This window comes from Betta splendens, chromosome 15, assembly GCF_900634795.4.
Source record: "Betta splendens chromosome 15, fBetSpl5.4, whole genome shotgun sequence".
Classification (NCBI taxonomy): Eukaryota; Metazoa; Chordata; class Actinopteri; order Anabantiformes; family Osphronemidae; genus Betta; species Betta splendens.
The window spans coordinates 14,905,986-14,932,990 of record NC_040895.2 but is presented as its reverse complement, the minus strand read 5'-3'; the positions used below and the strand labels follow the sequence as shown (position 1 = coordinate 14,932,990).

The 27,005-nt window shown below is 46.6% G+C and overlaps 2 protein-coding genes and 1 long non-coding RNA gene across 3 annotated transcripts; 2 read left to right on the top strand and 1 right to left on the bottom strand.

Annotated features, from left to right (window-relative positions):
• Positions 1–548: 548 nt before the first annotated feature.
• LOC129603031 (uncharacterized) lies at positions 549–21,161 on the bottom strand. Its single transcript, XR_008692578.1, has 3 exons — positions 21,003–21,161; positions 19,198–19,300; positions 549–973 (listed from the first exon to the last, which is right to left on the bottom strand). It is a non-coding gene; the product is annotated as an uncharacterized LOC129603031 (long non-coding RNA).
• oprm1 (opioid receptor, mu 1) lies at positions 4,412–18,257 on the top strand. Its single transcript, XM_029126995.3, has 6 exons — positions 4,412–5,075; positions 14,119–14,468; positions 14,961–15,136; positions 15,414–15,592; positions 15,673–15,856; positions 15,954–18,257. Exons 1-6 carry the CDS (start codon positions 4,852–4,854, stop codon positions 15,957–15,959), a joined length of 1,119 nt encoding a protein of 372 aa, XP_028982828.1. The 5' UTR covers positions 4,412–4,851; the 3' UTR covers positions 15,960–18,257.
• A 661-nt stretch (positions 21,162–21,822) lies between the features above and the next one.
• sf3b5 (splicing factor 3b, subunit 5) lies at positions 21,823–22,758 on the top strand. Its single transcript, XM_029127841.3, has 2 exons — positions 21,823–21,974; positions 22,294–22,758. Exon 2 carries the CDS (start codon positions 22,331–22,333, stop codon positions 22,589–22,591), a length of 261 nt encoding a protein of 86 aa, XP_028983674.1. The 5' UTR covers positions 21,823–21,974; positions 22,294–22,330; the 3' UTR covers positions 22,592–22,758.
• Positions 22,759–27,005: the final 4,247 nt, after the last annotated feature.

Below are 27,005 nucleotides of genomic sequence, written 5' to 3'. Positions count from 1 at the left end.
GGTCCAGGCAAACAGATGTTTTCCTGCCCATCCTTGATCAGAGGAACGGCGTTCTAGCAAACGATCAGACCAGAAGCCACGTCCATTCAGCGACGGCGAGTCGTCGGAGCTCCTCTCTCACCTGTAACTCGGCCTCTCCCATTCCCACGTTCAGCCGGCCTCTCCCATTCCCACGTTCAGAAGGGCACAGCCGGCTGCAGGAGGAGAGGAGACCATGGTGATGCTGACATGAGGCTGTCACTGAGACCAGCGGTTAGTGTAGTTAATGCCCATGACTCCCAGTTCACCCATTATGCTCCTGGAAAGAGAAATTCTTTGTTTTTTGGCCAGATAGCTGAGTTTTTTTTCATGATGCTACTAAGTGAGACCTCTGTCTGAGTGTATTTACAGAAATACAATATTTTATTTCAAACACATTTGCATAAAAAATAATTATGCTTTGTGTTTTGGGACCCTTTTTATAAACATAGAAAAATCCTTGACGCATTCCTCAAACGCATTTCAATGTCAGCGTATAATAGACTTTGACAAATTCCTTAAGACGCTTGGGGAATAAAAATGTGCTTTATTTCCCAGGAGTCCATAATAAAATGTACAGACAGTCAGCAGAGAATTTGTGACTGATGCAGAACATTACGCATAAAAAACAACAAAGCAAAAACAGAGCAGTCGCACATTTAATGAACATTTTATGACGTTTTTCGGGTCCACGTGGAAAGACGACCACTGGCGCAGGGTCACAAAGGAGCCGTCCTCAGGCCTCGCGCCCGTTTCCTGATTCCTGGTAGGAAACACTGTGCAGCAGAAAGCTGATCTGCTTTTTCTCACCCTCCTCCACAAAGTCATGCACAAATAATGAGGCTGCAGAATGTTCTTTGGGTTTTTATAGTCATCTCTTTATGTTTCGTTTATGTTTACACCACACTGAGCTTTCACTTTCTTTGAGTCTTCAATTTCCATGACAATAAATGATCTGAAATGAGGAATGACAGAATTATTTCAGTTTTCGGCTTTAGAAAAATGAAAGTAAGCCAACGTTTTTCTGGAGAGGCTTCGCGGCAGCAGCAGCAATTTCACAGACTGAAAGTCAACACGTTTAACAGGAACACAGGCCCAATATGTCAAACAGAGCTGCAGCAGCGACACTGTCTGCAGTTTATTGAAAGGGAAAATCATAACTCACAGGTGACGGCAGTGTTTCTCTACAAACACCTTTAAATCACAGTCTTCTCTCTTTGCTTTTTCACAATATTTGTGTTGTGGCTTCTTTATTAAACATTCTTTGACTTCATTAGTCTCCAGGAAGAGTTTGGCTTAAATCACTGTTCCTGTTTGGGCCCCTATGACGGCGTGTGTGAGCTCCAGGAGCAGATAATGACCTGATCGCGGCTCCGTTGTTAAAAGCAGCACCAGTGAACAGACGTGAGCTCCACCAAGTGTGTGGAGCTCAAACGGAAACGGAACGGAGCCGAATTAAACGGCGCTAAAGCGGGCGGCGCTTTATTAATTGAGTGAAATGAGCTCAGCTCAGTCTAAGAGCAGAGTGAGTGGAGTCGCAGCGAGTCTGGAGCTGCATCGATTCGGCCGAAGGGGAAAGTAGTGAATTGCTTCATTCTCCCGGAGGCGCTGACGCACGGAGGAGGACGAGCCGCACGCGTCCGACAATATTTACTTCACAGACAGACAAAGATTACGTGTGCGCGGCTGCAGCAAATGAGCACCTGTCTGCGGCGTGTTTACACTGGCTGGAAGCATCGCAGAGGTGGAACTCGACCTCCACGAACGCAGCTCAGGCTGATCATGAACACGCCGGCTCGTTGGGTTTGAAGTGGTATTTTTGACGTGTGTAACACGCGCAGGCGTTGGATCGGAGGCCTCTCCCGCCTCCGAGCTCTCGCCAGCGCGTCTGGACGCACGATGTAATAGTTTGCTCATGGTCTATTAGCAGCACCCGGCGCTCCCTCCTCTTAGCATTTCCTGTCTTATCTCGCTAATTGCACGCACGGTGCAGCCAGGCGCTCTTTGCTGAGCCGCTGCACGTGTTTGAGCAAACGGCCAGTATGTGACCTGTGCCGGGGGAGCTCCGCTGCCAGACTGACCTGATGCATCATCCACTATAGGATGTAAGGCCTGAAACCCTACATTGTAAACAGCCTGGGGCTGACTGATGGGAACTGACAATGGGAACACCGACTAGACCTGTGTTAAAGCCAATGAGGCACGTGACTTGTGTCAGCGTGGTCCATAGACCGTTAATGTGTCCATATTTAAGTGGGACGTGTGTTTGAACGCTGCCTGATGCGTTGGGGCTGCGGGAGCGGACGGATCGTACGTTTTCCTCATCAGCGATGCGACGATGCGGCAGCGCTCTCTTCACGCGCATGCATCAGTATCAGGTCTCTGTTAGCGTCTGAACGCGACGCGAGGCAGAGTTATGGCGCTAATATAACGCGGCGGCATCCGCAGCGTCGCACCAGAGGCCGAATGAACACGTCAGCTGTTGTTTGTTTGTTGTTATCAATGTGTGATGTGCTCTTTGTCACACGGTTGTGATTTCCAGCCTTGCTCTGTTGCAGCTTTCTGTCTTTCTTTATTTCCTGACTCGTCATCAACCCTTCGATATCGGGCGCCGCCGGTCGGCAGACTCTAAAGAGAGCGCTGACAAGTGCTGCTAATTGCAGCATGTGAATTCATTAGTGCCGTCTTTGTGTTTGGCCCGTTCCTGCTGCTTCATCCTGTTCCTGACAAAAGGAAAATCTGACTCTGCCTGAACGGAACCTGTGACGCTTCAAAGCCACTTGGAACAAACGTGCCTCAGTTCCACTCTTTGTTCTGGCTGCAAAATATTGGTCACTCCAGATACAATGAGACTGTTGTATTATCAGTGTATTTTCACAAATCAGTTGCTTGCTAACACCCGAACTCTAGTCTGGTCTGTTTCCAGAGGAAACGCATCCAACAGGCTGCGATTGCTGCGTTTACAACTACCTGTGGCGCCTGTGTGAAGGTGCTGCCTCGGTGAAATGTAATGCCCGCGCTCACCATGGCAACAGGACGGAGCCCCTGCCTCCAAATGCTTCAACGGGGGAGGAACCAGTATGGAAGCAGCCCTTAAGAGGAGTTACGATGCTGTAACGAAGACTGGACGCTGGGTTCCCAGCACATCCAGCATCCGCAGCTGCTCTCATCAGATCCTAGAGGAGATTCAAAAGTGGTTCGTGGGTGCAACAAAGCCCAAACTCTGCAAACAGATGCATTTGCACTGTTCCCGTTCAAGCTGCTACGATCACTCCTCCCACTGCACATTTCTTTCACAGCACATTCTCCACAGACTGCCGCCCCCTCGCATCGCAGCACATATTAAAATACAAGGGGTACAGGGTCCACATTAGAGTTCGTCTTAGAATAAAAAGAACAGGTCCCAGCTAAAATAAATAATGGAATTTTGCCTGAAAGCTGTAAGTTTTTATCACACAATCTAAACTCTCAGATTGTTAAACCCCCAAATCCCCAAACCATTACTGAAGACATGACCTCACATCTCCTCAAAAGTCTCTACAGCCCTGAACGTTCCTGAAATGACTCCATAAGACACAAAAGGATAAAAAAATCACAGTCTTACAATAGAAAATATATCCTCAAGCTTGTTTGATCCCTTCACAGCCTTGTCAGAAAGTCTTCAGCGTGAGCCGTATTTTGAAAAGAACCATCTGTGCAGCGTCCAAGGATGCGCTACGAAGCTGAAGCTGAAGCTGAATTAAGCGACCACTGTGCATAGCTTGGATTTAAGTGACCATAAAACCCAAATACACAATCGTGACTTTGAGAACTTGTCCCAGTTTTGCCCCAAACGGGCCTCGGGCACGTTCAGCAAACCATCTTTGCCAATTTGGCGCCTCTCTGAAACTGTAATAAGACAAGCAGGAACATTCCCTTGATTAAAATCAATTCTTATTGGATTACGCTCAGCTGCAGTCGCTCACTCGGCTTCGCTCATTTAAATACAGCAGAGAGATGAGAATTCGTGGGTGAGGAGACTAATCAAAGCGATGTGACAGCTAATCCCTGGACCCCTTCTCACCATCACTGTCCTCAGATCTCACTCAGTGTGTGTCTTATTGTTTTTACATTCACTCCGCTTTGTTTATCGCATCAATGAATATATGGCTCAGTGACGGCAACTGTGTACATCAGAATCAATGTTAAAGGGACAAAGGGAGAAAGAGAGAAAGGACAAGGTAAATAAAACATAGAGGGAAGAATGAAAAATGAAAAGAGATAATATAATGTAGTATAGTATAAACAAAGGTGAGCTTAAAGAAGAGAAGAATGGCTGATGTAAAGAAAGAGTGGAAAATGGAAAGTGGACAGGGTGAAATGAGGTAAACAAATACGAGAAAAAAACACAAGGAAGCAAACGAAAGAAGGAAGAAAGGAGAGGAAATAAGGAAGGAGCGAACAGGGAGAGCGTAAATGGAAAGATGAGGAAGGGGGGAGGAAGGAAAGAAGCGCGCAAGGAGCCTAGGGAGGGAAGGAGAAAGGGAGTGAACTAATTCATTTTCACGCTGTCGTCTCTGTCCCGTGAAGGCTCGCCGCGCCGCGCGTTAACCCACGCCGCTCCGCTCCGCACCGCACCGCTCCGCTCCGCACCGCACCGCTCCGCACCGCGCACATTCTTCAACACGGTCGGGATTTCACGTCCGACCCGCGCGCAGCTCCCACGCGGCGCTCCTCCGAGCCGACGACGGCCAGGCAGGCACCCAGCGGGGCGTCACGGGACCGGCAGCGCTCCGCCAGCAGGCACGCGAGCAGAGGCGAAGGCACCCGCACCCACGAGCCGAGCGAGCAACCATGGAGGGCTCGGCCAACGGCTCGGACGCGGATTACCGAAACCACACCGGCGGCGCGTGCCTGAACTTCACCGAAGCCGGCAACGGCACGAGCTTCGCGGAGGCGCCGTGCGAGGTGGACGACGCCAACCCGGTCATCATAGCGATCATCATCACCGCTCTCTACTCCATAGTGTGCGTGGTGGGGCTGATTGGGAACGTGCTGGTCATGTACATCATCGTCAGGTGAGACACACGCAGCTGTGATGCACGGGATCGAACCGGTAAAATCCACCGAACACACACACGGAGCTTCACTGACTCGTAACCTGTTGCTGTATTAACCGCACGGGACACGCGGAGGGTGTGCGCGCGTGTGCGCGTGCGTGCGCGCGTGCTCCTGTTTACGAGGCCAAGTCGGGTCAATGCGTGTGAATGCGGCGCGTTCCTCGTGCGTAAAACGTCTCCAAACTCGGCGCAAGTCGCCCCGGAGCGCAAAGAGCGAGGGCAGAAGGAGCGCTGCCTAAAAGCGCACGAGCCAACGTTGAAAAACCACAGAGGGATCGTTTCATGTTGGCCACGCGCGCGCGCGCGCTCTGTCCTCCACCGACGTGAGCAGATGCTGCATTCAGACGTTAAAACTTCTGCGTGAAGCTGGAAGCTGTTTTCAGCGGCTCCTTCAGAATCACGTGTAAACTGGAATCCTCCGAGGGATCCTGTCAGAACCAGCAACGCGGACGGGCTGGAAAGTCGCCCGGACCCAGACTCAGCGTCGCTGCATTTATCCTCGGACTAACGAGCCTGAAGTTGTCACGGCAAAGACAAAAGCTACTGCTTCTCAACTGCTTCCCAGTTGCGCTTTTACATCCGAAAAGCGAAAAAGTTAACGTCTCATTAGTTAAGAGTTTGGATTTGAGTCAAAACAATGGGAAAAGGCCTCTGCACTATTGCGTTATCGCTATATTATCCTATAAGTATTCCTCAGCTGAGAACCAGCATTCAGTCAGTGATGGAATCAGTGAGAACAGGAATCCAATCCTGTGTTGAACCCTAATTACATTAAAGCTACTGTCGCCCATCGAGCTGGTGATATGAGCCCCCTGAGGTGGGCGCCGCTGCCAGAAGCTGGATGTCACCAGAGGCCTTTAATTACACGTGAAAATCTGACATTCACGCCAGCGGAGCGCTCCCCAGCTGTTGGGAACGCGAGGCGGGATGAGGCTGAGAGGATGCGGACAGAGACTCGGGAAAGACGAGAACGAAGGGGCCGGGAGCGAGTGGGGGTAAAGATAAAGTGTGGACTCATCAAACGGGGGCTTTTAAAGGAATCAGCATCACCATAAACACAGGAGACACGTCCCTACTTTGATTTAGTGTATTTTGATGCTACAATAGCACATAATGAATGTTTTACGACTATAACCCGCTCCGCTCTCCCGCATGCGGGCCAGATGCTGCACGCATCATCCCCTCCAGTCTGAGTGCTTCCCTAAATAGTTCTGTTTTCCTGGAGAGAGCTCCGTCTTTGCAGGAGGTTCGCTGCCTCCGTGCTGCATGATGTTTTTTTTTTTTTCACATCAAATTACTGCTGACATCTTGGCCCCTCGGCACTTCCATAGCAACCGAATGAGGGAGCGAACGGGGGGGGGGGGAGCGGAGGCCGGTGTAAAAGCTACGTTAGCACCGGTTTTATGTATTAGCGAGTCAGAGCAGATGCTGCCGGTGAAGCGTCACGTGGTTCATGATTTTTCAGCCGGACGCGGGTCCTGAAAAGTTCCACAGGCTCCTGCAACTTTTTGCGGCTGACTAATTTCGTTTCCTGTCAGGAGCATCCATCAGCGTCTCTGCATCTCAGCCCGTCTCTGTCTCTGTCTCTGCTGCGGACGGAGCCATTTAGGTAATAGCGCAAAGGAGATATTTACTTCTAAATTGAAAGGTAGTCTTGAACTCGCCGTGCCCACTTTACAGCCCGGCTGCAATTTCACCAGATTAAATAGAGACAGTGGATGAAGGATGTTTTCGGCGCGCCGTATGAGTAATGATCACCCTCCGGCCGTAAAATACGTCCCTCTCGCTCGTTATCTGTCCGTCTCCTTCTCTTGTCCCGCGCGAGCGGAAAGTCGAGCGCGGCGCAGCAGGAGCCGCCGGGCTCCACCAGGAATACGCCAGCCAGTGCAGAGTGCTTTCTGTTACCATGGAGACAGTGGGAGACATTTTGAGGGCGATGAGGGCAAAATTGCTCCATCCACTACAGCGACCCCCCCCCCCCCCCCCCCCCCCCCCCCCCCCATCATCGCCCGTTCACCTGATTGGACGCGTAAAGGTGTGCGCTTGGGTTCAAGAGGTCGTTGAGTCTCTGAGCTGCGGTGATCGGCTCCGTCCAAACACGTGTCGCGTGTTTATGTAACACTGTGAACCGACTCGCATGAAGAATGATGTTATGGTGGGAACCGACACAGTCTGCTCCACGGTGACCCCCCCTCGTGGATTTCTCAGCGCTGCCTCTGCCCGACTTCACAAACACTGGGGTCTCTGGCGACCGGCCTGCTGCTTTTTGATGTTTGCTCACAATCTGCCAGTGAAGGCAACACGGCCACAGTCCAGACGGCTCGAAGCCTCCGGTGAAACCATGTCCCCCAGTCGTTCTGATTACAGGTGGTTCAGAAAGAAGACATCATCTGAAAGATTAAAGCATCGCGTTCTTCAAGTTATTAATCGCTGCTCAAAGTGTTTTACAGAGATAAAAGCTCATTTTAGATCTGATTCTTGATACTTCACATTTAACTTTGCCAGTTTTTCGGGCCGAATCCCGGTGGTGCCGCCGGTGGTGCCGCCGGCTTTGGACCGGCGCTCCCTCCCATCCTTCTACCTCTTCACTGCCTGTAAATATTTGCAGCCCAATGTCCTGTCGTGTGTTTTGTAACAGCTGCACAGCGGCTGTGTGCTATACGTCCTCAACGGCTGTTAACTAACGATAAGTGGGCGGCTGCATAATTACGGCGCGCCTCTCGCTGCACTTCGATTGTGTGCTTTGGAGTAGCAATAAAGCAGCCGTGTCCAGGTGAAGGGAAGGTGTTGAGCCCTGACCTCTGCCCCCTGCGGCAGTAAAACCATCAGGCCCTCATCACAACCAGTGGCGTGACTCAGCGCCGCCGTGACGCTGGACGCTCATGCTTCCTGCGTCCGCTGTTGGAGGCTGTGGAACCCCACAAAAGGCCTGTGGAACCCCACAAAAGGCCTGTGGAACCCCACAGAAGCCCTGTGGAACCCCACAAAAGGCCTGTGGAACCCCACAGAAGCCCTGTGGAACCCCACAAAAGGCCTGTGGAACCCCACAGAAGCCCTGTGGAACCCCACAAAAGGACGAGCGAACAATGGGAGAAACACACGATGTTCTTTCAGAAACAGAGCGTGCTCGGGCCGAGGCCTCGGGGACAAAAGGCAATCTAATGTTCCCTGAAATGTCATGGTAGTTACTGTTCACACTGGGGCGACTGGAGAAAGGATGAGCCAATCACGGCGAAGCAAAGAGGGAGCAGGCGACTGACGGCAGCGCTCATCTCCTTTGTCAGTCTGTCAATTACAGAGTGACTCCCTCAATTAGCCGGATTCTGCTCCGCGACAGTTACTGTTAAACATGTCTCTCCTCGTCAACGCCGGCCTTTCAACCAGACCCCCCCCCGCACCCCTGCAGCCGCCCCTCATGCTGCACGCACGTAAAAAGTGATTCAGAAAATGACTCAAACACTTCAACACAATGGTCTGTTGTTGTCGTTACGGCACGAGACAATAAAAAGATCAACGTTTGGCCCGAAGCGACGCCGGAGTCTGACAGCTGCCGAGCGGCGAAGGCGCGTTGGAGACGGGAACGAGAGTTTACGGCCGCACCTCGTTAAGTCTGCGAGTTCAGTGGAGTGTGGCCGTTTGCAGAAGGTCCTTGGCGCATTAACGCCGGCGTTTCTAAGCAACGCGCTGATAAACTCGCCCATTACCTCGTATTTTTGGGCAAATTTCCAGAGATGGAAAACCATTAAGTGGTGAATCGCAGTGAAGTGGACTGTGGTTGTCAGATCAGACCAGGCCGCGTGCAGGACGTGACCTGTAAAACCCAGTTAAACCCAGCTCCCTGTTAATTCACCTCTGAAGTTGATCATATATCATTATACTGTATTATTGATATAGCTCATTTTCCATCCATCCATCAGCAGCTCTTCATCTTGGCTGTGGATGTGAACCACAGGCTGATGTACAGGGACAGAAAACCATTCACGCTCAATCATCATACGAGTCGTGATTCAGTTCCACTTTATTTCACTACAGGGCCGGGTGAAACCTGCTGCTGCGCGTTTAGATTGAGGGCCCGTGTTGGACAAAGTTCTGGTTTCTTTTAGGAGCCCGTGTTTCTGACTGCGGCCATCGACCCCCTCGCATCGGCGTCAGCGCAAATGTCACCTCCCTGTTGATTATTGTTTTCTGTTGTTTCCACCACTGAACGCGCCGCATGGATCTCTCTCTCTCTCTCTCTCTCTCTCAATCAGCTGATCTGCCTCAGACGAAGCAGCATCCGTCTCTGCCTAACGCTCCCGGACGCGTTTGTATGTCTGACGTTGTGATTTGTGACCCCCCCCCCCGTCACAAATCCATCACCCGCGCGTCTGTTTACACGTCAGCAGATGTTCTGTCAGCGGAGGGAACGCGTCCCGTCAAGTCCAGGCTTCAGTCCGAGGCAGCGCACTCATAAAGACGCTGTTCTTCATCCACAAATGAATTAGAGATCAGCGCATGTGGATCTCCTCTGTTTGCTCATCTGCTTCCTGTGTTGAGGTAAAGGCAGACGAAAATGAGCCTCGAGACAATAACGTTGTTTACTGAAGCAGCCGCTGCCACTTTCCTTATCAGTGTTTTGCTTCTTAATAAGAAATAAGCTTGTTCACTGAGGCCGAACGAGCTGATGTGATGAAATGAAGCCCTGTGTGATAAAGGTTATCAGTCGCCTCGTCCTGGTTTTTGTGATGCAGATAGAGTTTGTGCTGACAGTTTTTGTAAGAAAAGTGTAACGTGTCTGTTGGAGGAACCAGGAACAGGAACAGGAAGAAGTGAGTTCAATGTTCTTCACTCCAGATGATAATTAGCTGGTGGTTTCATTGAGTGGACATGATGGTGAGCTGTGCAGACAGTTGTCTTCATGCTTGAATTTGACTAACATTTTAAGTCGGATTTTCGATTTGACGATAATTAGTCTCTGCACTTGTTGCCATAGGAACTCATTATTCTCCCCAAATACTTGATTACGTGATTGATACACATCTCTGGAAACAGAATATTTATTAACTTCGTCCACCGGTTTCTTTATTCAGCTAAACAACTCAGGGACGCAATTAGCATTTTCAACAGAACATGACTCCCGGGTGTGAAAAGAGTCGATTCCGTCGAGTCAGTAATTCCACTGCTCAGGTGGGACTTTTGTTGGTAATTAATTGCCGTCTGCTTCTGGTCCGGCTTCAAAAGGAGCAAGAACAATAACGTGTGTGTGAATGAGCTGAGCACACAAGCAAACAAGATCCCAAGGAGAGACAGCCAACGGAGCCCGCGCAGGAAATCTATCTTTTATTTGCTGAACAGGGCGGTTTAGCAGAAAAGTCACGTGTGCCCTCAGAGACTCAGGAGCCGAGAGATCGTCGGAGTCTAAACAACAGAGGAAGAACAACAGGACATCTTTTCTTTTTTCTACCTGCAGTGGAAAATCAGTCAGATTATAATTGAGTTTTTCTAGGGGTTTGTAATGTTGAAGGCTGGAATTCTAGAGGAACGGGTGTGAAACCCTGGTGGTTGGAGGATCACGGCCCACGTCAACACGGCCAGAGCCGGTCTGGTGACGTGAAGAGTCATGGCGACGCATTAACAACCATCAGTGTCACCGTGAGTGCTTTGCGTCAGTCAATGACAGCGTTTAAGGCCACACTGGGATGTGTCTACCAGCGCCTACTCTCAGCAGTAACTATCTAATGACTTCCATTTACTGGAACGATTTCCAAGAGACTTCTCATTTCAATTCAGCTCCAACCACAAGGGAAATATGGTTTGCAAACAGGCGGAGCATGAATAAAGCCATAAATACGCTGCAGATAGAAAAGGGAAGTCGTTCATTTATCATTATTTGCTTCTTTTCACCGCCACATTTTCTTTACACCTTTGATGTTTGAAATGACACATATCACCAACTGTACCTCATGGGGAATTAGTATTTTTTAATAATAATGGAGCCATTGACTGTTACACATGTACAGCATGAAGGCCCCGGGTCTCTGATCCATCACCCCCTCACCGTCTGCACCGACTCTGTTCCTGGTCGGAGCCGGCGGCGCCGTCTGCATCCAGAGACTCTGGGTTTATCTGCACCAGCAGCGGCTCATGCATCATACGCAGGGCTGCGCACACACAACCGGCCACCGTGATAAATTATGTTTAATTTGCAACTGCCACAACGTACGAGCGCCAGCGTGTAGGTTTCATCTGGAGCGGCTGTTGAAACACAGTGATCCACCCCAGACTTGTTTAAAGAATAAATACACAGAGCTGCTGCCAAGTCTCTTCATACGCGTTAGCGTTCCACATTATGGACACATGAAACACTACACCAGGCAACAAACACAGAGAAAATGTTTACTTGACCAACAACCAGTGGGTCGTTAGTTATAAAGTGTCATAAATTATAAACCAATTTTATATGACAAACCTTCGTGCTGTCTTTATCTCATAGATTAATAGCTTTTATGACTTATGATGCTGCTGCACTGATTTAGATGCATTTTGTTTCATCAATACTTCCCTCCAGCGTCTGTGGCCACTGACTTGTAATAACATTCAGTGGCTTGAAGTTGGACTCATTAGACATCAGTTAATGAAAACGAAGGGAGACTTAAACACACGTTGTTGTTATGCAATAACGAAGCCGCCTACTTGTCTGCTGATCACGGCTGTTGCCATGGTGAAGCACCATCCTCGTATGTGAAAACAGACAGTTATCAGCTAATTAACATTCAGGCACATTTGGATGGCTCCTGGCCGGGCACCGTCACCCCCCCCCCCCCCCCCGCCCCACGTGTGCCCATGTGTCACAGGGTTTTATTGTTTGTGTGTGTGGTTTTTTATATTAACCAGAAGGAAATAAAGCGCGGGTGTTCTTGGCAGCCAGGCATAATTGAGCCAGCGTTCACTCTGGGGCCTCGCCTGCTCCGCCACAGCTACGCTAAACGGCACCTGCAGCAGCGCGAGGACCAGCTGCACGGATGCAGAGGAGCCCCGTCGTATTTACTGCTCCGGTCAAGGTTGAGTTATGTCAGCAGCAGATTAATTGGCCGACCGCTGTCTTTGGGCCCCATCCTAATGGCCGGGTCCGATTAGCAGACAATAAACCCCAGCAGCCTGTTTGATTAAAGTAGCATGAAGCCTGCGACAGACATCGACCTTCTCTTAATGAGACACTTTTTAACTTTTAGTCATCATCAGCTTTTTTTTTTTTACTGAGTCCTAAATCAACAGCAAATTAAAATCTACTTGCAGCCCATTGCATTAATATTCATCACCGTTTGGAAGGTTACTCTAATTTCCCTTCTGAAGTCTAAATGTGTCGCCACTGCAAAGCTGTTATTCAACAACATCATAAGAATAATGACCAATTAAAAAGGGTTCCTGTGTTCTGACATGAAGGTCTCAGCGATGAATTAGGCTGATCAAGGAGCTTATTGTATTTGGACAGACGGTGCACATAGATGTTTGCTTTGGGTCTGTGGTCAAACCCCAATTATTTTATTATAATGAATTCTGCCCAAACTTTAATACTGAAGCTTTTCAATCGTTTTCACTCATGTAAGCAGAGCAAAGCGGAGGAACTGAAGACAGGAAGACACGCCGCCCGCCTCTCAGACGGGGCTCTGGGTTCATGGCAGACTCAATAATAGATCGTTTCACTTCAAAGGATGTGGAGGATTTCAGACTGCATTATTACACATCTGTCTACGACCTGCGTTGCTCGCTAGTCCAAGAAAAACATCAGCCCCACAGTTAAGAGGAGGAAGCTTCTGTTATTGAGTGTTTTCAACCAAAGACCTGCTCGGCTCTCCCACGGTTTCACTGCCACTCTGAATAATTGCTGGAAATATATTTTATTTAGTGACTTTTTCCCCGGATTGAATAAGATAGACTTGTTCACCTTACCTCTTTGTTGTCAATTAATTTTACACAGCAGTAGTTTAAGCTGCACACAGGGTTGAATTTGATGAAATATCCGCTGGGGGGAAGCTATTATACAGGAAATATCATCTTATGAACAAGTAATCTCTTAAAAATCATGGCAATTATAACATCAAACTTTTAAAGTGTGGCAGCACCATTATTAAAGTTTTATGGTGAAAAGCGCAGTCGAAGCAGCATTCGTGATGGAAACGCCGGAGAGTCTGTCGCAAACAGTGAATCGAGCGGTCAAACATCCAAACGCGCGTTAAAGAGCACAACCTGCAATAAAACACAGGCAATTAGACAATTAGGTTTAAGGTGAAGCGGGTGCAAACAGTACTAAGCAAACAGATGATGAATGTGCTAACGCTAAAGGCTCCTTCAGCGGTTCCTGCACGTGGAGGCGGGCACACAGGGGAAACACCAGCTGACTCAGGTAATAATGGGACGCTGGAATGATCCCCGGCTCTGTGCGACAAAGCGTTGCGACGGTCCCTCTTCTAATAAAGCTGCCGCTAACGAGCACGCTCTCTGTCAGCGTTAATCAAGGTAATCAGAATCCAACCAAGTGCCACGCGACTTGTTAGGAGGATTTAAGACCCGAGTGGAGGCAGGTGATACGAGGCAGAGGTAAACCAGCGGGGGTTCTGTGGGAGGGGGACGGGTGGGGCTTAATCAAGGAAAGGTCATCGGGGCCGAGGATCCATCGTCACGTCGAGGATCCGGATCAAATCAGCACCGACCTCTGCTGTGCTTTTAAAAATGAGTTGGACAGTTTTGCCTGTTTGCTTTCTGGCAGAGAGTTGTACTAGATGACTCATGCTATTAGCCGGCAGCACCTCCAGAGCCCGACAGCTACAGTTTATTCTATTTAGTTTGGTTGGTTCAGGAAACCCACACATATAAAGGCTTGTGTTTGTTGTTAGTTCAGTAGATCAGCTGATAAATGTCAAGGCACTGGGATGAGAGGCCGGAATCACACACCTGAATCAAACATTCGCCTTTAAAACAAGCCTGTTGAACAGAAGTGCTAACGGCTGTGCTGTCTGTGCAGATACACTAAAATGAAGACCGCCACCAACATCTACATCTTCAACCTGGCGCTGGCCGACGCGCTGGTCACCAGCACGCTGCCGTTCCAGAGCGTCAACTACCTGATGGGGACGTGGCCCTTCGGCGACATGCTGTGCAAGATGGTGATGTCCATCGACTACTACAACATGTTCACGTCCATCTTCACCCTCACCACCATGAGCATCGACCGCTACATCGCCGTGTGCCACCCGGTCAAGGCGCTGGACTTCCGCACGCCGCGCAACGCCAAGATCGTCAACGTGTGCAACTGGATCCTGTCGTCGGCCATCGGGCTGCCCGTCATGTTCCTGGCCTCCACCGCCGCCATACGTAAGCGCCCGCAGCCGCCCACAGCATCTGTTCCCTCCTCATAACGAGACCCTGGCGTTTTGGGCTGGTTTCATCCAGCGCCTCATGAATTAAACAGAGGAGGCAGCATCAAACCTTCCAGCAGCAAACAAACGTAATGAAGCTGAAGGAGGTTTGTGCAAAGTGCTCATTTCCTTTTCAGTCCTCTGTGGGTAATTAGTTCAACAACGGCCTCAACACGACCACAAAACAGGACGAAGGCTTGCACTTCGTTCGCTGCTTCCCAGCTCTGAACAGCAATTAGGTATTCCAGCAGGGTCTATGAAGGGAGGCGGCCCTGGCACCTTTTAATGCTGCATTTCCCACTGTCTGCATAGAGGAAGCTACTGGCAAAGACGGTCCTTCCTGACTGTGTGGTCCTTTGTTTGGAGGAAAGAGAATAGTGAGACATTTACTGAGGCTGCGACTGTTTTGAAGCCTCCCCCGTCTCATACTGTATCTCCCCTTTCACAGCCTGCCACATCGTCGACTGCAAGCTGATCTTCCCCCACCCCTCCTGGTACTGGGACACCCTGCTGAAGATCTGCGTGTTCATCTTCGCGTTCATAATGCCCGTCCTCATCATCACCGTCTGCTACGGCCTCATGATCCTGCGGCTCAAGAGCGTGCGCATGCTGTCGGGCTCCCAGGTCAGGACACGCGCCGTACGCTAGTGTGTTAGCGGGGGTTAGCGGGGGTTAGCGGGCATCTGACGCTCCTCGTTAATTGGTGTTAACCTTCAGCGGCGGAGCAGACACCAAACATGCAATTAGGGGGAAATGTGCTTCCGCCGGAGGTTGAGTCTGCTTTATTTAACTGCAACACAAAGTCAAAGACCACAATGTTTCTTTATAGCCAGTGTTAAAAACAAATGAGCCAATGAGACTGCTGAGCATTTATTCTAACAAGCCCCCCCCCCGCCCTCAGGAAAAGGACCGGAACCTGCGCCGCATCACGCGCATGGTCCTGGTGGTGGTCGCTGTCTTCATCATCTGCTGGACTCCCATCCACATCTTCGTCATCATCACCGCTCTGATCAACATCCCCAACTCCACCCTGCAGACCATCACCTGGCACTTCTGCATCGCCCTGGGCTACACCAACAGGTACGCACCCGATCCGTGCGACAGCCCGTTCGCGGTTCCGTGCGGGTTTCCCAGCTTTGACCCGCTTCCCCCCCCTGCAGCAGTCTGAACCCGGTTCTGTACGGCTACCTGGATGAGAACTTCAAGCGCTGCTTCCGCGAGTTCTGCACCCCGAGCCCGTCGGTGCTGGAGATGCAGAACTCGTCCCGGACCGGCGCCACGGGCCGCAAGCTGCAGCAGCGCGAGCACATCAGTGCAAACACAGGAGAAAGGTCCAATCAGCAGGTAGCGTGTCTGCGCCGCGTAACTGCCAACCAAAGCCAAGCAAATGTCTGTGAAAGGTCCACCTGACCACACATACGCGTGTCTGCTCTGTCTGCAGGTATGACTAGCCTTGGAGAGGTCGTCGGTTGACTCTCGTTGTTGCGGCGGCGTTGCCAACGACGATCTCAACTCAGAGGTTACACAGGTCACGACAGGGCTCTGACCTCACACACAAACAAGCCAGGACACAATCAAGTAGCTCAATGACTGCGTAAGGCATTTAATTAGCACTCACCATCCTTGTTTATTACAATGACATAACGTCTCATGACATAACATAAAGGACAAGCATCTTCTAACACACACACCGATATATATTATAATTATAATTATAATTATATTATAATTTTTTTTTAAATGTTTCTTTCAGTTTAACGTAAAGGATTAAATGAACACTCACACTAAACTCTTAACCTGTGTTAACAAATGCACACGCTCTTTTTTTCGAGTTTGAAGAAAACATGTATTGTTGGTGAATTAAGTCATTAGAGTACATTTATATTTTGTATATATTCTCTGACCGACATCAAATGAATTCTTTGCCCTGAATCTGGCAGGAAATGACTGAGCAGCTAAATATAATAACGGTATGAGGTGAATGGGTAGAAGATAGAATCCCATGACCGAATCTGAGGATACATGGATGTAAGCTGTAGATCTAAGACGTCCAGTGACCCGTGGTCCAATGATGCCTGCTGTAAAATCCTCTTTCGGACATTGAAAAAGAGAATAACTGGACAGTTGTTCATCGCAGCCACCGTCACTGCCTCTGCGCTGACTCAGTACCGGTTCACTCCATCAGGCCGTGCTCCCGGTCCATTAGGACTGTTCTCCCCTGACTGATCACGGCACCGAGCCGGCGACTGTGTCCACTCACATCTGTGCTCTCTTCCATTACATCCTTCCTGTTTTCATTCACCAGCCCCCCCCCCCCCCCCCCCCCCCCCCCCCCACTCCCCCGCTGCTGGTTTACTGGACCTGGCCTGTGGTTGTGCTTTCCCTGCTTCGTCATGCTGAACTTGGCATGTTTCGAGTGTACTGAGGGGAAACCAGCCGGATCCGCGTGAACTGTGCATCCTACGAACCAGCGAAGACGAAGAGGATGTGTGCAAAGCGAGCACGTTTATGATTAACTCCAGCGGGTGTACGCAGGTTAATCCCTCGTCTCGTTAAGTGTTTAACAGGTGGGCCGGGCGGGACCGTACAGCCGCTGTAATCTTTCGACTTGCTTGAGCTTACGTGTTGTGCTGTGTTTTATGTGTTACTGCCATTTGCCTTTACAAAAGCTTTACTCAATATTTTGTGTATCAGTATTTTTACTAAAGCTTGACAACGATGAACCTGATTGTATTAACGTCTGTGTAAAATACTGTAAATCGCCAGTCGCTCTTTTTTACATGAATTGATGAATTTGCCATTAAACTGTGCGATGATGAGATGGTGAACTACAGCAGTGCATAAAGAAGGTGTATATAAAATTAACATGATGCCTGTGATACTGAAAATTGTAAATATATATACAGTCTATATAGTTTATATTTCTTTCTTTGAGTTACTTGTGTGTAATGAAGCAGTGCTGTTTAAAAGAATCTACATTAGACTGTTATGTTACCCTTTCCTGTGTTCAGGCATAGAACAGCTGTAAAGACAGAAAAACCGTTAAGAAATAAAGGATTCGCTCTCAGAAAATCACATTCTCTTATATGAAGGATAGCAGAATCACGTATCATGTGTTCTGTTTCATTGACAAATTTTTTTTGTATATGTGTCTTAATCAACTGCACGTCAACTTATGTGATCTCATATTTCCCTTAACTCATTTTATTTCTTGTAGGTTTTTAGCTTCATTTTTGCTTTGTTCTGTTTTGTTTTTGGTATTTTGACGTCATGTGGCCTTCAGAAGTTCACAAAATACCCTGAAAAACAACGAAGCTATTTCTTTTAAGTAATGACTTGGAACACTGCATGTTGCATGAGGAAATGCTGTAAATATAGACGCTGTGTTTGGAGGACATTCTGACTTTCCTACGAAAGCAGCTACTTTAATTCATTGTGAGTCGGAATTAAATTAACTTAACACAGGTGACATTTGACATTAATACAATATTTATAATTAAGCTTTTGCAGAAGGCGCCACTTGAGCCGCACAGAAGCTTCATTCAAGCTAAAAGTACGACGCTGTCCTTGGTCTGTGCTCTTTGTAATTAGCTTTGTTCACTTTACTTCTGACTCTGCGATTGTGAAACTTGTAATCTAATGTACAGGCAAATATTTTTACTCGAATGATACTGTAACACAAATAATATCATTTTACTGTTAATTGGTGTGCTGTCTGTGGAATAAAGCGTGACCCTGAACTGTACCGTTTCTTCATTGTGCTTTGTTTATTCTTCAGACTAGAACTTCCTGCCTGTGCAGAGGTGAGGAGCTCACACTGCAGGCATTAAACAGAAATTATTACCGTATGAGGACTGATGGTCTGAAGTATATCGCTGGAGTAGAAACAACTCAAATGCTGCATTCAGCACTCGGAGCCTTTTCCCATGTGTCACCCGATTCCCACTAAAAATATGATTTACAACTACCGATCGCTGCAAAGATATTATAAGGCTGACATGTTGCTGAGTCAGTGTGTGTGTGTGTGTGTGTGTGTGTGTGTGTGTGTGTGTGTGTGTGTGTGTGTGTGTGTGTGTGTGTGTGTGTCATTATGTTCCCTGCCAAAAGGTTGATTAGCCACTGTACAGGTGTAGCGGACTTGCATGCATGTTATGAAATCGCAATGATTATATATATCTCAGTTGATATCATATAATGTTCCTAATGTTCCGATTTTTTAATGCCTATTATTACATTTTGTGCCTCATGCTGTTGGGTCATGATTCAGCTTTCGGCCGGGGCAGGTGTGCTTTGTTCTCAGGCCTCTCTGCCCCCTCACTCAGCGAGTGGCCAGTCACTTGACATATGGTGCTGCTATTACCAAGTGTCCAGAGGAAGTGAAAGAGGGCGTCTCAGTGAACTCAAGCCTTGACTGAGGGAAATGAGCTGATGTAGGCTCTCCATTGCTCTCCATTGCTCTCTTGAAAGCTTGGCCGGTGAAAATTATAGCATCGATCGAGTCAGGAGAAATCACAAGATGACGTGTGATCGTTGGTGTTCGCGGGGGAGAAATCCAAATGAAGGTTTAATGGTCTTAGATGTGCTTGTGTGTGTTTTTGCTGCATGTACCGTGTGTGTTCGTGTGTGTGTGTGTGTGTGTGTGTGTGGCCTGTCATGTATGGAGCTGTCAGGGAGCCAAGCATTACCTTATTGGAGCTGGCAGCGTGATTGTCCTGTCATTGCAATCATCATCCAGTGGCTTTGAATGTTGCCTCTCCCTGCAGAGATAGCGCTCAGCCTCTGCTGCATCTGCATGAAAAGGCACTCAGTCAACCCAGACGTGAGCAACAAAACCGGAGGTCAGTGGCGGAGGCCAAATCTTTGTCTCATCTTCCACATAAGACGTCAGAGCAGAGGTAAACATTTCCATGTAAAGAAACTCACAGGAATGTGATTTATTTCTTTCCCTTGTTGTAGAACATTATGTAACACCCAGTACAATGTGGGTTCTTAGGTCTGTTGAGCACCGCCAGCATTCAGTGCCGTCTGCATTTATGATCTGATATCTGATATTTCTACATCTGGATTCATAATTTCAGCATTGTATTGCCACTATCAAAACATCTGCAACGGTCGTGGCCTAAATAATGAGATTCCGCTCTGTATGTGTACTCAGGAAATGTGATCCTTCTTAATTTGAGACGGTCTCTGTGGATTACACAGTTATCTGCCTCAATACTGTGCAATGCTGCTGTGCTGCGAGTACTTCAAGGAAACAGACCTCTGCTCACCCCCTGTTAGGCTTTCTGTGATCTGATCAACAAAGAGAAGCAAAGAATTTATAAAACCAAACAACTGAACCTAAAATCAAAGTGTTCAGAGCGGTGCAAATCGGTTCAAAGCGGTGCCAGCAGCAGCTCGGCGTCGCCGTAGAGCTGTACAGTGCGTTTGCTCAGGCGGTTTCACACTCGGATAAATAGCCGGGCTCATCTTATCATGTGGCAGAGAGGAACATTACATTGGGCTGCACACAGCTCACCCGGAGGATGAGATGTGTGCGCTGCAGAGAATCTCAGGTGCTGCAGGAAAATGAACTTCTAGATTCTCCCAAGAAATTAGTCACGCTTTATGCAGGAACAAACCAGGCAATTGGTTAAACTAATATACAGAAAACGCCAGTGAGTCCTCTGAAGCTGACATCCACCTCATTACGGTGTCCTCTAAAAAGCAGTTGCTGTTTGTCATCTGACCAGTGAACTGCCTCCGTTTGACCATCAACAACAACCCAACATGGTGTACTTTGTTTTAACTTCCCCCCTCTATCTACCTCTGACGCCTGCTGGTTGCAAATGGACCTAAATCACTGGAACTATTGCTGACTCCATTTTCCAGCAGGCTATTATTCAGCAGGACTTTGGGGCGCCGCAGCCATCCACCCAGGTAATATTCCCATCCATCCAGCTGATTTCATTGCCCCATCCTTCTGCTGGGGCTTTGAGCTGCCGTTTCAAGGTCTGCTCACTACAAGATTGGTTATCAAAGTTTGATTATGACGCCCCTGTGACTATTATTTAACCGGAGGTGTAACTCTGCCAAAGTGAGTTAAAACTGTCTTGTTCCTGGCAAAACGCGAAAAACATCTTCTACAGAAGCTGAAGCAGCTGCACACAGAAATCTGATGTGTGGAAAATAATCACTGATCTTAACACTAATTGTGTATTCATATGTACAACACAGGACGCACAGTACATAAGAGTGTAATAATTCACAGTGCACTTACGCATCTTTTTGAGAGGCTCATCAAGGTGCATTATATTCAGTTATATTATAATTATGTTCAAGGTGCATATATATTCATTGTAACATATAGGGGTTGTAATGCTGTCAATGAAAAATCCCTCCAGTAGATTTTCTTTAATGTTCTTTAATGTTATGTACCAGAGGAGCTGCAGCAATGTGCACAAGGTCTTTGGTTTATTGTCATTAAGATATTTTGAAAAGAAAAGCTTACATAATTGGGAGTGTTCTGTGGCCCTGTACTGTAATGTGCTGATGACCTTTCCAGGGTTTACCCAGCTTCTCACCCAGACAGCTCCAGCATGTCTGCAACCTGGTTCAAAGGATGATGACTCAAATTCAGCCCAGAGGTCTAACAGGATGTGTACAGAGAGAAGACAAGAGCACTATAGGATTTTCACAATTGTTATGTCTGTTCATGACATAAAATAAGTCCTGAGTAGAAATCTTTATAAAGGTTACTCCTGCACAGTTGGTCACATAACTTCTGAGCAAATGCTTTTCCAAGATTTTTATGGCAGACTAATCATTGGTCTAAAACATATAAACCTGGGCTCCCAGAATGTCTAAAATGTGGTTCAAGAACTATAGGTATGCACATAAACACAGTTTAAAAGTCATAGCCTTAGATTAGTTAAAACTATGTGTAGAATTAGTAATTATTAATCTAGTATTTAAATGAGCTAATTATTGGACTAAAAACTGAGCTCTTGTCCACTTACAACACAACACAGTTCAAAGAATAAACATCAAATTAGGTCTTGCTATATAGCATATTTAAACAGTTTTTTAAACAGTTTATAGTTTATTAGAAACTTTAACTATAAAGTTATTAAGAAATTACAGTCTGAATCGCTGTGCATGCTTTTACAACAGCAAACTATGTGACTGTAATGCAAAAATTGAAATGTGATGTAATGGGGTAGAACTAGATTAGTCTAACTTCTTCCTACTCCGTTCAAGCATGTAGTAGGTAAATTCAAAGCTGATTATCATTTTCTTGTTTACGTGTGAAATATGTGTTAATTTAAAAAGACAGAACACAAACGCTCGTCTTGTTTCTGTCCGGATCGTTTTATAGTGTGGCCCTACCGGAAGTCGCCATTGAGTAGCTTTACAACGAACGAGAAAAACGCGTTACTTTGTTTATCCTCTGTCGTCGCTCTTGAAATCTACGTTTGATCCCGTAAGTATATATTGCACTTTAAAGCTACATGGTAATAAAAATTTGCAGAGACGCTTTTAAGTTACAATTCGTTTGGACTTTTCCTAGGCTAACATTACGTTATTGTTAGCTCGGTTAGCAGGCTATTGAACATTAGCTTGCTTACAGCTAAAGGTTCGAGGTCACTAAGCATCTTTGCTTTTATTTTTCTGGTTACGTGAAAGAAATAGACAAGTCAAGCAGAAAAAGTCAAATTCTTGTCTTTGAAGCTACTAAAGTCTGTCACTATATGAATTCTGATTGAATCAATTTACACTTATGGGATTTCTTACCTTTTTAGTCCAGAACATCGGGACTATCATCTCATCTCAGCGACAATGACCGACAGATACAACATCCACAGTCAGTTGGAGCATCTACAATCTAAATACATTGGCACAGGACACGCCGACACCAGCAAATGGGAGTGGTTGGTGAACCAGCACAGAGACTCTTACTGCTCCTACATGGGTCACTTTGACCTGCTCAACTACTTCTCCGTCGCTGAGAACGAGAGCAAGGCACGCGTCCGTTTTAATCTGATGGAAAAGATGCTTCAGCCATGTGGACCACCTGCAGACAAACCCGATGATGCCTAGATCACAGCTGAGAGAGCGAGTGATCTTTGTTTTTGGGACATTATTTTCAATATTCTTCAAAAAAAAAAGAGCTGTCATCTGTCAAGTGCTTGCATTAAATGATGGAGTTGCATTTTTTATTGGAATTATCAGCTTTTTTAAAATTTGAATTAAATGTTTTCCTTTGATGTTGTCTTGTCTATGTCATGACTGCATAACATTGTTTTTTTTTGGTAGGTGGTTCTCTTGGTTTTTCCTTTACATCCAACAATTAATATATCATAATTTCTACTGAGTTTAAATGTAGCTACATTCTAATGAACATAAAACCAAAACATCAGTAAGGTCACCACAACTCTGGAGCTTTTACAAGCAGCCAGAAGAGGTTCCAGATTCCTTAAGAAAGAGTCCCCAAATATTTGGCACCTTAATGCTGCAGTATGGATGTACACAATTTTTAAGCTATTTCCTTTTTTGTTGTTTAAATGATGATTGTGGAGGTTAAAAACATTGTAAATATGTTTCTCATATATAGTACAGCAAACCTGTGCTTACATCTAGTCTTCATTCATTCATACTTCACATTATGCATAATCAGAATGGATTCTAAGTTCTAAACATGTCAAATTACGTTCAGGTTCCGCTGATAAAAATGACCTATTGATGGTTAATAACTTTTCTCCATCATGAAATCATATGAAAGAAGGGAGTAAAGACACTGATGAGTGCATTGTGTCTTCTGGGGGATGAGGCACTAACAGCCTGCAGAGAGCAAAAGGGAAAGCACAAACAATTCTTATAAGCTGCATGTAAAACACAGTGTGAAGGTTAGAGGTGCTGGAAAGGAAAGACGTGACTGAGTCGATGTTGAGCACTCTGGAGGCAAAACCATCTGCTTCAGGGCTGCTTGTTTATCTGTCCAAACACCTGACTGAGTGCGTCTCAGTCAGGTGTTTGGCTGCTTTGTTGTAAGACAGATTTGGGAGAGATTGGTGTCATAATGTTAAAGCTAAAAGATGTAGTTGTGATCTGTATACACAACTAAGGTGACTTTTAATTTGGCCTTCGACATCCAACAAGCTGTTTTTCCCACCCACACAGTCACATGTATTGTATGCAGGCACACTCACATTTGTGCATAATTGTCCACCCACACACAAATAAGCTCTGAGCTTCTTAAACACACACAGAACCTGATATGTTGAATCACCTACTGTCAGATTGTGATGCTGTTAAATAATTACATGAGGACAAATATCTGCGTAAATAATTCAGAGGTTTCTTCTTTCTGTAATAGTAATTCTAATAGAAACCTTCTGTCTCTCATTAGCTTTTCAAGCTCAAACGCAGCTCAGGGTCGACATTAAGGGAGTTACTCCACTGATGAATTTCAATCAGTGTCTTTGATCAATTTAATGTGTCACTAGTCACGGAAAAGTGTTTTATAATGAAAATTGCCTTGCGGTGGTTGAATAAGTCAATTTTCGAAGCTGCAGTGGGTACGAGGCTCTTGTTAGCGTGAAGTAGCAGCAGACGCGGTGACAGAGAGTGACCGGGAAGAAGCAGCAAGCGCTGGGCTTTGACTGGTCGAGTTCAGGTGATGGATGAGAGCATGGTGGCGGCACATGGAGACACTTGGTGGGAGAAGATGCTAAGCATGAGTAATTGTTGGACTGAGAGACAAGTCAGTGGGGACCAAGGAAGTTCTAGTGTTGACATGGTGTGTGTTGCAGGCTTTCTTAGTGGGGTAAGTCCTTGCCATCTGTCCAGACGGTGAGAGTCGTGGCGATGGCTCTGCCAAGTCAGGCGTGAAACCAACATGAGGTCTGTCAGTGTGCCACCACACATGTACACAAACACACACACACATTAAACGCTCACATAGACTGTTTTTTCCCTTTTTTGAGACACAAGTATAGAAATAGACCTGTTTCCAGTTTCAGCTCCATCACAGATATGGACACAGATATCTTCATTAGTTTAGGAATTAATCTTGCATGTGGATGCATTTAACAGCCTCTGATGTTCTCACAAACGTCACATTAATCTGGATTATTAAGTGTTAACAGCACTACTGAGAAATATGCTCCATCTGTCAGTCAGTGAATGAGTTCACATTATCCAGAGAAAAATATAGGCTGCCTATTAAAAAAGCAACTGTTCCTGAATTCCCAGTTATAAACGGACATTAATATTTTGGACATAATATGCTATCTTTTTGAGTGTGTGGCCAGGTAGGAATGTTTTAGATGCTTATTCTCATCCCAACGTCTGGGGAATATTGTATTTTCTTTATTGTTTTTACTTTGGTCAGTTATTTAGTTAGTATTTAGTTTAGTATTTAACTAGTATATTTAGTTTTATTTTTAGTCAGTGCGAGGAATGATCACCTCGGCTCTGCAGAACCTTTTCCTCGCACCATTTCACTTTGTTTTTCTAATCTCCAGAGCCACTCAGCCTGAAACCTCCACAGAAATGAAGTTCAGCTCCGTTTGAAGCGGTTCAATTTGTTGCTAGTAATGTGCCATCACACCGGAGTGCCGGGGGATCTCAGGAGAGCAAGCGCGGGCCTGCTGGAACGTCTGGCACTCGATCAGCCGCTCAACTGATCTAATCGCACATGACGGCTCACTGGGAACTCGCAGTGTTTTAACTCTTTAAACACAACATGTAGGATGGAGGTTCTGAAAACTTCTGTGGCACCTGTGCCTGTTTGCACAGTGATGGTACTTTTTTTTTATTATCTTTTTTATTGGTGCTGATCTGAAAATGTCCGTTGGCGCAACAGAAAAAGGTCCTTCATCAAACCACAATCCAATTATCCTTTGCCCTTTATGCCGCCCACCTGTTACTATCTGTATCTGCATCTCTTTTTTCTGCTTCAGCACGTTTCTTCTGGATTCTCTTCACTGACACTCTAACATGTTTCTCTTGTCCAAGAAAATGAAGAAAAGACCCAGTGGCTACAAATGGCCTCCATATCTGGAGATAGGACACAGTGAGAGTAGGCAAAGTTTTCCCTCATACGCTCCAGAGATTCATATACTGCGTTTAAATTCACAACAAAGGTCCGCTCAAGGCTTGAGACCTTGCAGAACACAATGCATCTGTACAGAGTTCTGTAGAAAGCTCAACAAGTCCCAGATGAGCAGCACCAGGCAATGGTGGAGACACAAAAGTCCATCGCCGAGATACACAGCCACCATATTTTTTACCATCTGCTGTTGCTCCATGAAGCCAATTATCAGCACTGTCAGAATAACATATGAGACTGCATGGAGGACAGGTGGGCACGCAGCCTGAGCAAATAGGAAACTTCAATTTACAAGCTTCCTTCCCCAGAAGTCGCACCGTAGCACACAGGTGTTCTCAGAAACACCAAAGTCTGCAGGTAATAATAAACGGCCTTTCAGGTTGAGCACAGGCCCCACAGGTGACGTCTCCCATCTCCGTCTCCACAGCCTCGCTGCTTCTCCAACTTCTCATTTCTTTGTCCTTTTATTCAGAAGTGACTCCATTACGCCCACATCCTCTTTAAGAGGAGCAAGGCTCGTACTGCAGGTTGAGGCTGAGTGGATGTGGCTGAAATGCAATGCTTCAATAATAATTCTGCCACATGAAACAAAACACACACCTACTGGAAGACGATGCGCACGATTAGACCAGGTCACACACATGAACAGAAAACAAATTCATTTCAAATATCCATCACAAATCTATTTGGCAAAATGTTGTTTTAATGTCCCTGCTGAGCAGCACAGTTCATCTCCCAGGCCCGTGTTTGCATATTAGACACCACTGCCATCGACCCTCTATGTGGGAAGTAGCTATTAGAGTCACTGGCAGTGACTTATTTTGTATTTGTTGAATTTCTGTGATATATTATTGCATCCAAGAAGTTTGAATTCCACAAGCGAGACAGAGGGAGAGAAACACGATCAGACTAAATGAGTCAGTGCTTATGTTGTTTGAACAGTTAGTGTCATCATCTACAAGACACTAGAGGAAAAAGCAGCAGGTTTTTGATTTATATTCTGATCACTATGTGCAACATTTCATAAAAAGAGCTCAAATCTGCCGGAGCTACGCTGCAACCGTGGCTAATACAAATAACACCTCCGTCATCCTGATCAGACCAGTCAGCCAAGGCCAAAAGGCAGAACAGGGTTCAATGCAGATGTCTCAAAGTAATCACGCTGTCATTACCAATAGTTTTTCCGTTTTACAACACTTGGAAGGCGACGGGAGAAGCTTCTTCCTTTCTTCTCTAATATCCTAAAAACGCCCGAATTGGCACAGATCAGTGAGTTACGGAGGCTGTAAATGTCTCTCATAGCTCTGCTTTTAAAGGGACAAAAATAAAAGATGTGGGACATTTCTTTGTTAGTTCAGAAAGACTATCTTGATCATTATGTCTGTAAATAATGAGTTAGGT

Excerpts from the sequence above, each read along its gene's own strand:
- oprm1 (XM_029126995.3), top strand. The coding sequence starts at position 4,852 with ATGGAGGGCTCGGCCAACGGCTCGGACGCGGATTACCGAAACCACACC. Across the intron at positions 15,137-15,413 it reads GCATGCTGTCGGGCTCCCAG|GAAAAGGACCGGAACCTGCG; the intron begins GTCAGGACACGC and ends CCCCGCCCTCAG. Across the intron at positions 15,593-15,672 it reads GCCCTGGGCTACACCAACAG|CAGTCTGAACCCGGTTCTGT; the intron begins GTACGCACCCGA and ends CCCCCCCTGCAG.
- sf3b5 (XM_029127841.3), top strand. The coding sequence starts at position 22,331 with ATGACCGACAGATACAACATCCACAGTCAGTTGGAGCATCTACAATCT.